Source organism: Aptenodytes forsteri, unplaced genomic scaffold (genome assembly GCF_000699145.1).
Source record: "Aptenodytes forsteri isolate BGI_AS27 unplaced genomic scaffold, ASM69914v1 Scaffold550, whole genome shotgun sequence".
NCBI classification, from domain to species: domain Eukaryota; kingdom Metazoa; phylum Chordata; class Aves; order Sphenisciformes; family Spheniscidae; genus Aptenodytes; species Aptenodytes forsteri.
In genome coordinates, this window is record NW_008795689.1 from 1,402,304 (window position 1) to 1,416,015 (window position 13,712).

The window sequence follows — 13,712 nt, forward strand, 5'->3', positions numbered from 1 at the left end:
CACAAGATAAATTAGTTTTAGCTCTGAGGCTCATTTTATCCCTTGATTGTACTAGCTTTTAAGCAATTCTTAAAAACATGGCTGTACTTTCTCTAGATTCAGAATCAGATTGCCCTGTGTTAGACACTGATTTATCTAGGTGTGATTTAAGGTGTATGGATTTAAATTTAAAAACAAAAAAGGAAAAAGTAGAGGTTAGAAGAGATTTTATAAGGCACAAATTAAATTCACAACGTCCTGTGTATAAAGACTGTTCCCATATAAAAACTAGAGGATTACATTTTAAATAAGGTACATCCACCCAGCCTCCCTTCCCAAGGAATCTGCTGCAGAACCTCCTCTCCGCGGCGCTACAGAGAAACACTGAGCATCAGAGACAGAGTTTGGTCAGGAAGTCAGCCCTGCCAGACATCGAATAGAAAAATGTGCCAAGGTATGAACAGAAAACCAAAGCAAATACATAATCCCTGAGCTGTTAGAGAGAAGTGTTTGAAAAGAAAATTATTTCTTCTCTCTTGCAGCCTGATTCCTACTTTTATGACCTCCAGCAAGGAAATAACCAATTACATCAAATCCCTTTCACTCCAATCCTAAAGCTCCTCTGTAGTGGATAAGTCTCTCTTACAGCTCAGAAAAAAATGCAATATCCACGAGCCCTTTCCCAGCTACATAGCTTGCAGTAATTACCAGCTAAAATATCTTGTAGTACGTTATTAATAAGGTGCCTACCTGTCAGTTTCCCCACACTTAAAAAGATTGGGAACTGCACCTATGTCAGACCTGTGGAACAGCGCCGAGTTTTCCCAATGTGGGATCCAGTGAACAGCACACACAGCATCAGCCCTTTGCCATAAAAGCTGCCACAAACATAGGATTGCAACTTAAGTGCAGAACTAAACAGAAAACAAGACAATTTTTGAGCCTAAGCGTTTTTTATAAGTCACAGATATCCAAATAAATGGATGAATACTTTAAATACAATACTCTTAATTCCTCTAGAAGATATCTGAAGCAGTGACAGGAGATCCATACAAACTGTAACCTATTATTTCCCTTGGTTATTTAATCTGAAAGTCCTCCAAAGTCATGAGAGGGGACAAACGGACAGCTACATCGATGCAGTGGAATGTACTCTCACATCTCCACTATCCTCAACCTCAGCAGCAAGTTTACTCACACTATCTTAAATTGTGCTGTTTGAATTTAGTTTTGACAGGTTTCTTGGTCTTGTACAACGCTAAGTTCTCAGCCAGCAGCCACCAGCAACAGTGGAGACAGGAGCTGAAAGCCACCCAGCCCTCGTTGTGTCGGGCTCACAAGCCAGCAAGCCCGGCTGCTCCTTGTTTAAAAACTGCATCGCTGAAGTATCAGCACCGAGTGACTACTATACAGGACATCCCTAAAACAATAAAGAAGTCAGTTTATGAAGAATTACATGCTTTGAATAAATTCCATAGCTTTTTGTAGAAAAATGTCAGTAGCTCCAAGGACTAAGTAAAACCAGGACCCTGTTCCAGACAGATAAAAAAAATAATAGCTCAAGGTCCATGTTCACAAGTAGTTCTGTGGAAGACGCAACGGCACAAACTACAAACTTTCACAAGTTCATGCTCTGCTCTGAAAGCAGTGAAGTGTAAGGAAAGTAGTACAGTTGCTCTCTGCAGGTTCCACATTTCCATTTTTCAGTCTTCACTTCTTTTAAACAAGTTTTTTATTCAGATGATTCTAATAAACAGAAAATATCAGCTTAAAAAAGAAACCAACAGAACTTCACCATGCTAACACTGTAACAGTGGTTACCAAATATTTTCCTCTTCATTCTTTTGTGCTCACTTGACAACATTTTCTTTTCCAGTACAGCCAAACAGGAGATGAATAGCAAGCTAGGACAAAAATGCCATAGACCATAACTGATAAAAAGTACTGGAAATAGCCCATACACAAATGCCACACCTGCCCAAGGAATGCAACTTTACCTTCAATCATTCAGTGAACAAACCTCTGTGAGGCCACATCAGAACTTTATGTATTTACACTTACAATGAACAACTACTTGGTTTAGAAACAAAACAAAACAGAACATTTGAGCCACTTCAGAGCACAAGCTGTTCAGGATTTACCCACATACTGGTACCAAGGCTTTGGTCCCAGTTCCACTGAAGTCAACCACAGTACACCCACTTCCCATGGTTCAAACACAACTCAAATCACCAGTTTAGGCTCCTCTCCATGAAATAAAACAGAAGAAACTGGATTAATTTACCTTTTAAACACACTGTAACCTAAAAACATTGCTGCTTTGCAGTATTTGCTGGAACTAGAAACAGGGGGTGTCGAATGATGCCTGCAAGGGGCATGGCAGACCCCAGCCCAGCTGCGAGAGCCCGCACCCCCTCCACCTGGGAAGGAGCTTCTTTCTACACAACTGGTGTTTCCTCCACTGCTTTGCCATGCCATTTAATACAGACCGTCCTTCCTGAAAATAACCCAGAGACTAGGAAAGGTATTTACTGGAAAAGGGAGGGGTGGGGAGGCTCTGCATGGCACCCAGTCGTGGTGAACCGAGGGCTCTTCACCTTTCCTTTGCTCCCATGAAATTACACCCTGCCTCCGTCCCACTACAGCCCTCACAAGTCATGCTGGTCATATAACTTCTATTCACTGACAAAGTAGCAATTATACTGAGAAAAAACACCTCTTTTTCAATAAAAGAAGAGAATAATGATCATTTACCATTGACTGCAGAGTGACAGCGCTTAAACTCTTTTTACAAATTTAGCTTCAGGCATTCTTTACTGAAAAATTACAAGTATTGATGTACATTAAAAGTCACGCTGACCTGTGGTGTTTGAAGTGCAGTTTCAGACTAACTTTCTAATTTTAGACAAATATTTGTCCTACCTTACTGTGTTGCTTAAAAAATGATCAACAACATTTTTCCCCATTCCCAAAACCTTGATTATTTATGTTCCCTGGCAAATGAAAGTATCTACCTGCGCTGCAGAAAGAAACCAGCTGGGAGCAGACAGACAGACACCACTACCTGGAAGTGTTTTGGGGGCTATTTTTAAACTGAAAAGCAGACACGATATAGGTTTTGTTATTAGATAAAGTGCTGCAACAAAACCAAGTTTTTTGCACTGTATTATCTACCTCGAGAGTCTCAAAAAGGTGTATAGCTTACAAGCTCAGGTGGCTCTGAACTGGTCTGCCTCTTCCTCAAAGAGGAAAACCTCTGCTGACTTCGCACTGAAAACCTTCGGAAGGACTCTCTGCTCCGGGATGCAAAGTGCCTGAAGGAGGAGGTTCGCTTGAAGGGAGTCCTGCTTCCACCTTCCCCGCTAGTCCGTTCATGAGCAACCGCAGTAGTGACTAAATTTAGTGCTTCCTGTAAGGATCTCCGCACTGTACCCATCCACTGGGTCATGTGAGTTTGTGCCACTGTCAGTTTGTCTCCAAGGTAATCCATTTTTCCAGCAGAGATGAGAAATCAATATTCAGTAGCAATTACTGTAAAATATATTCTCCTTAACAACCCTGATTTTATTTGACAAAAAACAATTCCACTTATAAAATATTTTCGGCTAATGTAAATAGCACTACACTATAACCACCAGCATATTTCTATATTTAAATAACAAAAGATATGTGAGGTTGGAGATTGGTATTTGTCAAGTAGGAAAAAATAGAAGACTCTTCCTACTTACAATCAGATTTCCAGAGTTCCATCAAAATTTGTTTAATTCAGCCATGTTAAAGAGAGAAATCGAGGTTTAAATCCTGACACAGTCACTTGAAATTAGTCCATTTACAAGCACAGAATTAATCTCTTACTGTCTCATTTCAGAGCCGGAAAAGCAACTCCCTTTTAAGCCAAGTTTTTGTTTTGCTGTAAATATCAGAAGGATAAAAAAAAAAAATCATACTCTTCTGGCTAGGCAGCTTTTCAAGTAACAGTACATTAAACAAAGTTCTGATGCTTCTATACAATCCATTTAGCAGCAAAATAATTAGATCTTCTGAACAATAAATCCAAATTATTTTCTTCCCAGAAAACTCTGCAGGAAGGTATCAGCATCAGCAGAATCCCCTCCTCACCCACCTTCCCATCTTCAGAACCATTCCACAAGATTTTCACTTCCAGAAATGCAGATCACAAGCTCGTGAGGCACAGTGAAGCTGAAGGGGAACCGTGTCAAGCCTGCTGCCTTCAAGACTGGACTCGCTGGCTGCTCAGAGCCTGCCAAAAGATCTTCTGAATGACATCAGCTCCTCTGCTTCAAGGGGGGGCTTCATAACAGAGGAATGTAGCTGGGAATGGTAAAATGCTGTACCAGTAGCCAGCACAGAGACTTTCCCCACGCCTATTAAAGCCGCTGCACACACCAGCTCCTCTCATACAATCTGGAGACGCACTCTGAAGAAGCTGCTGGATATCACAGCTGTTTGCAAGCCCGTCTCAAGTCTCACACAGCGGGTTTGCCGTGCTCTGAACACTCCCTGAACAAGGCGCGAGAGGTTACACGCAGGCGAAAGCTGCCGCTGCCTCTGGTATCCTATTCCCTCCTCTCTGTCCCTGCCTTGCCTCTTCTCCGGAGAGGAAACAATGAGCTAGGTGGAACAGCCGCAGAGGTCTGCCTAAGGAAGGATCTGGGCTGGGCTTTATTATAGTACAGGCAGGGTTACCATGGCAACCAAGGGAACAGCATCTGCTTGCTGCCTAAGCAGGCAGGAGTTGCACAGATCTATTGGAATGAATCATAGTTTGCATATGTCACGTGTATTTACTGATTTTAACCCTTCCTTGGGAAAACAACAGCAACATCTCTGCCAGGGAATGTTTTACACCGACACCAAAAAGGCTTCCTATTCGGACGGGGCAGGTTGGGACAAAACCTACACCCCGTTCCCATTGTTTGATGGGGTACTCAGGCAGCGCCATCGCATCACAGAACTGTTTAATTATGTGATTTACAAACTCAAACAAGGTACTTTCAAATTAGTGACTATGATATCAGTGCAAGATAATGATTAAGCCAGAAGCTCAAAACAAAGCTGAACAGATCTGACAATTTAAAGCCATTTTTTCCACTTTCACATGCTGTTAACAACTTTCACTGTCATTCCCCAACTCTGCACCCTCCCTGGCAGCTGGGAGACCATGGGGTCGGTACTGCTGCTGCAAAGCCTGAAACGGGTGGGGGAACGAGAGGACCCCACAGATAAAAGCAGGTAACACTGAGCAGTCAGATGTCACTGACCATGGACTTTGTGGAAACAGCCCGTTTGGGAGGACAACGAATATAAAAGCTAAGGTTTTAAATCAACAAACAAGTAGGTGTCCAAAGTCAAGACGTGACTAGTTTAGAACTGAGCGGAAAGAGAGATACAGGTATGAAGGTAAAAAAGGCATGTTGAAAGCTGCTCGCTTTCTTGTTTATTCAAGGGTTTTTTTGTTGCTGTTGCTTAATTTGCCATACAAAGTACCACGGTCTTGCATCATCCTCTCCTCCCCTAAACCTTTCAGGAAGAAATTTAATGGAATGAAAAATGTCTAGATAATACTTTATGAAATGTCTCTCATGTAAAGTTTTACTGCATCAGAAATTCAACCTACAAACATGCACACAAGCATAAGATGCTCTGAGGAAACAGGGTGTCTTGCCTTTTAAGCATTGTTTTTAAGAGTTGAACACCACCAACCTGTAACTTACCTCGAAGAAAAAACTTCAGTGACAAAATGCAGCATTCCATATCTTACTCTTCATTTCTGAATACATTATATTTGTTTTGAACATTCTTAAATTAGCAGTCTAACAAAAACCCTCAGTGTTAAAAGGGAATCCAATCAATAGAGAAAAACCTTTTTTCCCCATATAGCTCTTCTTTTAAAGAGCTAGAGTTGTTTTTGTATGGAAATGGAAAGAGATACTTTTGATCAGATGCCCCAAAAGCTGGGTGTTTCTTATATTTTTAAAGAAACAAAAAAAATTTAAATTTATTCTGACACAGTTATGGATAATGCTTCACGAACGATGGAGATCCAGCGTCCAAGGTTGAAATTTAAGACTTACTACACTTTTTTATGCTGTTTAATCTAAGCTCTCTCTCTCAAACATCTGCACATTTGCAAGCGCAGTTCTGTGCTTGCTGCAGTACAGGGATTCTTCATGAAGCACTTCACTATTTTAGATGGTTTCAGGCTCTGTCTGATTCGGTAGCCCCCTGAAATAGCAATCAGAGTGCTGTGGACTGTAGCTGCCATGCAAGTTAGTCAGCAGTCCCTTCACCTAAACAGAACTGAAATTTAACCAACCTTCTGGCAATATTGCCGGTCACAAAACAAAAATAAACAAACCATCTGAAATATTGCCGGTCACAAAATGAAAATGAAATGAACAGGACAGGCAGAGCAGAACTGAAATTTAACCAACCTTCTGGCATATTGCCGGTCACAAAATGGGATGACATGCATGACCAGATTCAACTCAACATCCACAGAAGGCGGCTTTCTTACAACTTGCTGCAAGAACTTCTCACACATGTATGTGACTTGAAGGATCTGAAATTTCACTAGAGAATATAATCCACTTTTTTATTAGACCTCCCCTGAAAAGTGAGATGTTATGCCCAATTTACCATTTTCATCCTTAGAAGATTGTAAAGCTGCTGATTTGAGTCTATCTGCAGTACTAATTTTAGTATCTTCTGGCTACCACGTGAACATACTGCTAGTTATTTAAGTATACTCAGCATCTAAATTATTGCTTAGATTTACACTTCAATTAACATCATGGCAAAACGTTTTAGAAGATAATCAGATGCGCTTTCACCATCAAATTCAAATGGTTGAAGATTTTTCCACCCCTTCAGCTGAAATGCAGTAAGTGACTGCATCTTCTCCTGCTTGAGCTCCATACCAAAAGCAGCCGAGTTCAGCAGCTGCCAGGAGACTGACAGACTACATGGTCAAACTTAGTTTCCTTTGAAAATCCATCTAAAAATAACTGAGGTCTAAAAAAAATGGATTAAGTGTTAAGAAAATTTGTAGGAATACTGCTTTATTAAAATACATCTGCACAGCAATTACATAGAAGAAACCTCCTCAAAAATACCTCTCACTGGACACTGCAAGGACTGGATAGATTATTTCACAATATTTTTTTATTTTCACCCCTCCCCAGCAAAAGCATATATGCTGACCTCTGCCTTGATCTGTACAGACTGTGTGTGTGTGAGGACAATTATTCTACTTTATTAAAATGGACTGCTTCTATCCTCTATTCTGGTAAGTAAAATAATCCACCGAAACCTCAGAGGACCCTGCTACATCAGCCAACCAAAGCTGGAGAACACTTGAAAAGTCTAAAGGATGGAGTTTTCAAAAGCTGTAAGAAACTGAGTAGCAAGTCACGTTTTGGGGCTTTTCTGATTCAAGTGAGATTTTACCTGTATGAAAAACACAAGCCACCACTAAAAATAATTTTAAAAGACATAAATCAACTTCACAATAAATTAGGGACTATATTAGCCATAGAAGAGTACCAATTTCAGAGAGCACGCTGCCACGGACAAGATCTCCTGCCTGTGGGCGTGCACACAACGGACCAAGAAAGCCTGGGCTCCCCAGGGAGCACACCAACTTGTTCTCTGTATTTCTTTTCCAAGGCTCCCCAGAATATGATGCTCTGTAGGACTCCACACAAACTTCCCAGCTGGCAACAGCTCACAACTGTATTTTAATTAAATAACAGCATGTGGGCTACACATGGGCTCTATTTACCTCTTCTCTGGTAAATCCACGTATCTTTTTACAACTATCAGCCTACAGAACATAGCTCAAACCATACAGATGTTCTATAATTGTCTCCCAGCCACTTCAGTCCAGCAGTCTTTCTAGCTGAGCATGGGTTTGTTTCTGAACAAGAACAGCACAAAACGATCTTCTGCCCTTGAAAAATGCTACTGATTATCTCATGCCACAGCCACCCTGGCTCTGTCAAGGGTCTGCGGTTTCAGAAAACAGAGAGCACACATTGCTAACCATTACTGCATGACTAATTACCACAGTAGCAAATGGGACCTCATTATTCAAAACATTGCTGGATACTTTTATTATTAACATCTATTCCACCTACAGTTCAAAAATACAATCCTGCACAAAGAAGTAACAATCTCCGTTTTTCCCCTCATTCAGTAGAAAACAAAAATTCTATGGTTACGTTATGTTTTCCAAAAGCTTCTTTCAGCTCATTTTAAGCTTTACATGTTCTCAAATACATATAATTATGCTAATGACTATATAGGATTGGAAGGTCAAATGAAAAACAGGCCTGCATGTCGCACAGCACATAATACACACACCATGAGAGGCAGGTGGAACTTGCAGCACAGCCTCATGATGAGTGTGAGCCGTTCAAGTCCACAAGGTCTTTAGCAATGGCTGGGTCCCCCCATCACCACCTCCCTTCTGGCAGCACTAGCGTGCATGAACTGGGAAGGCAATCCAGCTGAAGTCCTATCAAAAGGGTATTGGGGATTAGTTTTCACCTAGACTGGATCCCTGAATGATCCTTTGTCAGCAAAGCAGATGTGACAGAGAAGGATGAGCAACATTAGTTTAAACTAACTGTGAAAACAAAGTCTCTGCTTTTGCCTTGTAGGACCCTCAGTCAGAAATTCATTCTCCTGATGCTTACCTGCCTTATACCCCATCGCTCCACTCAAGGTAGCAATTATTAATAATTCATGCATTTCTTAACTGTTTTCTGCGAGTCATCATCCCACATACAAACAAATATCATGATCAAGTACTTGCAAAGATCATGACAGCTTCAATTCCACCTCGGGCCTCTTAGTTTGTCCATCTCAATTACACTCAGTCTTCAGCAACCACTGAGGAGCAAAGCCTGCCCTTGTAAGGCTGTTCTGGTTTTGCATTCCACATCAACTCTCTTTCTGTTTCATTAGTAAGAGAACTTAATTTAACCTGTTACGTTTGACATTATGGGCTATTTAAAGATGCAGCACTGTGCTGAGCCTAGCCACATGGCTCCAGACTCAGTTACTGCTTGGGTTCCTCAGGCACTACAAAACAACTTACGTTTTTTATATCCTCTTTATTTTTGCCTCTGTATTCTCTATTTTGCCATCTGAATTGTCATGTTCAAAGAAGGACTAGCAAGCATTCCTAACTACACACCGAATTTCTTACATGTAACATCCCGTAATAAAAGTTTTCACCATGTCACTTTCAAATTCTCATTTAAAGTAAAAAAGAAATGCTTTAGTACTCAGTCATCTGAAATGCCAAGTAATATTCTCAAGGCTTCCCAATGATCTGTCAGTTTGCAACAGTCCTGCTCCCCCTACAAACCGTTCCCCAACCGCCCCACTGCCCCGGCCGGTTGGCAGGGCCCCAGCCGCACATCTGGCAGAGACACAAAAGCCTAACAGCTGGAGCAAAGGCTTTTGGTTTTTTCCTTTCATTCCAAACCAAGACCAACTGAACTGTTTTAAAACAGTCTTAACTTGGGACAACACATAATTAGGTAAGAGCCTGGGCAGATATAGTATGTTTTGCTTTCCACATACAAAGAACAAAACTGTGCATCAAGTTGGTTTCTTTAAAATGCTCCTACCTGCCAGTTCTCACACCCCCCTTTCTCTTCAAAATGACTTGCTACTACACAAACAAAAAAGACAGATCCCCTGGGTACATTTTGTAGGATATCTGGATTTGGGGAAATCTGAAAAATGCGCAAGTTTCCATCAGGTTATGAGATTTATGGGTAAAAACTGTCTACATTTGTCTGCCAGGTTAAATCTCACTTCACTGGCAAGAAGTCAGACTTACAGAATTAAAGGCACTTCTCTGTTACTGTCAGTGAGCTGTCACAACTGTTCACAGAACAGTCTTACTGCACAAAGTCTTTAATTTTGATCTTTGTTCATAGCACATAGCAATCTTTTTCATTTAAGCTAAAAAAAAAGTTAACACAATCTAGGTCCATGAACAGAAGACTGGAATTGTTCAGGCTCCTGCACCTGTTTATACTTGACAGAGTTCAAAACCTAGCATAATTTCAAAACCATAACAAGCTGCTTGGTGCATCGGTGCAGAAGATTGCTGTGACATGCATCGTCTAGGGGAAATAGAAATAAATCCCTTGGTCCAATCAAGGTCTGTTCTGAGAGAGGAAAAAGAGATGATACAATTCACACCACAGCATCCATCTCTATCTCAAAGCCAGCAGTCCAGACAATGATCTGCAGCAGGCTAGGCACCTTGCCTACAACTCGGCATCCTTCAGACTCACACCTTCCCCGTACGCTTCCAACACACTGGGCATCATCAGCCGTAACGCAGGTACCTAGTATGCCCATGCTGGAACAAATTTATGATATGGCCCCAACAAAATCAAAACTGCTGCACAGGTACTCTGAAGACAACAAAACCCTTGCCTCCTCCCTGATTTTTACACAGTATCTCATATACCATCACAAAATAATTGACATGACATGGGACTCTAAGCCCATCATTGAGTAAGTTTGCTTCTTACTCCATCCTTTTTCCCATCTGCTATACCTAGCTTTCCCATCCCTCAAATCCAAGATTCCCCATGAAACTTCACACAGCCAAAGATGAAAGGGCTTAGTGATTTTATCTGGTTTGGTTTTTTTCTTTTTCATGGTGGTACGATAAATACAATTCATTCAGATGCCTAGACCGTTTCACCTGCCACAATAACCATAAGCAGTCTAAGGTCAAAAGAAGGAGGAAAAAAAAAAAGAAAAAAGAGTTGAATGGATGGAGTGTTTTAGCACAAGGACTTTGTACAGTGTCTATATACAGTGAAATCTCTTTTGTAACCTGAAACACTGGGTATCTCAATATTTACACTAAGTATTTGTTTTCTCTTCCTACTTTCGTTTCCTACTGAAACTAAGCTCACGTATACAGTTTTAATTTATGATTATTCAGAATTTAAGACAACTTGCATAGAACTTGACATTAAAGGCGTTCCCCTTGTACACACAGCCAACTACGAAAGAGACCAAAATTCCATTTCCAGACTTTTTTCTTATATTAGGTTATTTTAAAAGCCCACAGAAGCCTCACAAACTAGTGAGCAAGGCGGGACTGCAGTAGTAGATCAGGTTCTGGATCAATGCTTGTAAAGTTTACACAAGCACACATTAATACAAGAGACTTTTAAAGAAAGGTGCTAAAGCATAAAGTATCTCAATGTAATCCATGGTTATTTTTAAAATCTTTGTTTTAAAACAGAGGTAATAATAGCCTCAGAGTAATACTCATTTCTTGAAGTAATACATTTCAATCGTGGGAAACAATTACAACTCAAACTATTCTATGATTCTATAAAATTCAGTGCCAGTGGCTTTGCAGACAAATACTTTTGATTTATTCCTCCAGATTGAAGAGCAAAATGAAATTTCTTGATACTTATGCACCATAACTGCGAAAAGGCCTATGTAATAGAACTGTCTTTGCAATTTGCCTCTGAAATCTGAGCCTCATCTGATCTGGAACAGGACACAAGAATTCTTTATTTATCATCCAGTCAAATTTGCTTCAGGACAATCTTTGTTAAGAAACTAATTTGTGTCCCTTTGAAGACATCACATTCCCCAGTACACAAGCGTCCGCACAGACCATGTCACATCAGGACAAATACTCATCATGGTTGTACCTCCTACCCCGTAATGTAACGGAAAGGTGGCAGTGCAAGCTCTAGAAGACTGAATCACTTTGACAGCTGGCCACTGAAAACAGAAATGATACCACCTGCACGCTGCACATCCTTATTCCACAACTACCTCATTCTTAAAGTTCACCTGTGGTATTACTACTTTTATTTGATAAATAATAGAGCTGAACTCACTTGGCTGCCATCGTGCTATCCTGCCTACTCCAGCTGAAACGTCCAGGGTAAAGAGAAAACAATGATCCAGAACAGCCCAACTCCCAGGCACGGAAGGGTAGGGGAAGGCTTTATTCTCTGCCTTTCTGTGTGCTAAGCTGACAAACCTCTCAAAGCACAAAAAGCATTGTAAAAATAATCACGTTTTATGGCAAGCACAACAAAGTCCCCTCGTGCAGGGGCAAAAAAGCAAGAACATTTCCTGCCACAGAAAGTGACTTCAAGGAAGAAACTAGCAACTTCCCTGCAGACCTACGGCACAGGTTTTGTCACTTCCCGAATATAAATGAATAGGCTCTGCCAAGGTTTCCACAACCAACCAAACAGCTCATGCTCACTGCACGTATCTTCTTGAATACCAGCTAAGAGAGGACAATAAAAAGGAACAAGGAAAGACAAAACAAGAGAAATGTATCTTTTCTCCAGGTCTCGTACAAAAAGAGACTTGGTTCGACTACAGGGAGGACAAAATGGCAGTGAAATTAAAAAAAAAAGTGTGGAAGAAACAAAAACCCCACGCTCCCCAGGTACAACTGTCGTCTTACAGCATCACTGGAACATCCCTGGCCAGGCGAAGGAACAGGTATGAGCCGTTCCCAGATCAGCGTGCAAAGGGATAGCTGACACACTGTTCCTTGGGCTTGGTGCTGGCTGAGTGCTGCTGCCAAGTGGAGCCAATGCTCAGCACTGATAAAAAAATGGAGCTTACATTAGACAGGGCCTCCTTCCTTGCCTGCAGTCCAACTCCTCTGTCCCCTGTCCCCCATTGCAGGATGTGAGCTTTGTTTCCAAAGGTTTCTGCAAGCAGCATATTGCCTGTCTGGGGAGGAGGAAGAAAACTTTTTTCATCCTATTTTGTATCATTTGTCTTGACTGCGGGCATTCCAACCTTCTCACTCTGTATACATTCAACTGCAGAAAGAATGACTTAGAGTTAGAAGCATGAAAACAAGCAGAAAAATGCATCTGGTGCTCAGGAAGTAAAGGTTAAAATGGCCAGCTCTAAAGAGAATTAGAGGATTCGGAAGCAAGTATGAGGGAGGTCCTTGACACTCTGTAACCCCAACAAGGTGGCAGGAACATTAAAGGGCCAAATGTCTCATAACTATCTAGTGGTAATTTATTAAAGCTGAAGCTTATGCCTGAACATGGATTCCTATCTCACCCGCATCTTCTGACAAATAAAACATTCTCCGCGGCACACAATGAGAATTGTGCAACTTAACGTTGTGAAAACAGCAAAAAGCTGTTGAAGTGTTATGTGTGCAGCGGATTAAACTTCCGTGTGCAAGGTTCCAAACCATTTTTATATACAAAGAGCTACCACTTTTAACATCTTTTCTTCTTCAACCTTTAAAAAAATAAAAAATTAAAAAAAAAAAAAGAATGACCCACTGTGATCAATAAATTTGAAACACACAGTTAGATATCCACACACTCCAAACGAGACAAGATGATGATTAGAAATTTTGCTGGGACATCATCTTTTCCCCTCTCACGCAAGAAGCACGTTAGCACATATGAAATGAAGCTTTTTATCACAGATAAACGTTTTGCAATGTTTGCTAAAGAAGGTCAGATACCGAATGCATCTAATCTGCCTGGAAGTCCACCCCATAGCCTGACTCTTCTCACCAGGAACACTTGGTCCCCAGTTGTTGTGCACTCTCTGCCCACTTTTGTAAGCTCTCATCCACATCCCCCCCCCTCTGCTACCACCACGCTTCCCAACATGTTTCATGATATCACGTAGCTTACATCCATTCT

The 13,712-nt window shown here is 41.1% G+C and overlaps 1 protein-coding gene across 2 annotated transcripts in view; it reads right to left on the reverse strand.

Annotated features, from left to right (window-relative positions):
* Positions 1–13,712, reverse strand: part of KIAA1671 (KIAA1671 ortholog) — a 58,369-nt gene that overhangs the window by 25,916 nt on the left and 18,741 nt on the right. The window contains exon 1 of one of the 2 annotated variants that reach the window (XM_009282818.2): positions 3,185–3,697. The exons of the other annotated variant lie outside the window; for it this stretch is intronic. Within the exon in view, the coding sequence (XP_009281093.1) occupies positions 3,185–3,469 (285 nt within the window). The 5' untranslated portion in view covers positions 3,470–3,697. Of the gene's footprint in view, positions 1–3,184; positions 3,698–13,712 lie in introns of those variants that run through there. 2 annotated transcript variants of the gene reach the window in all.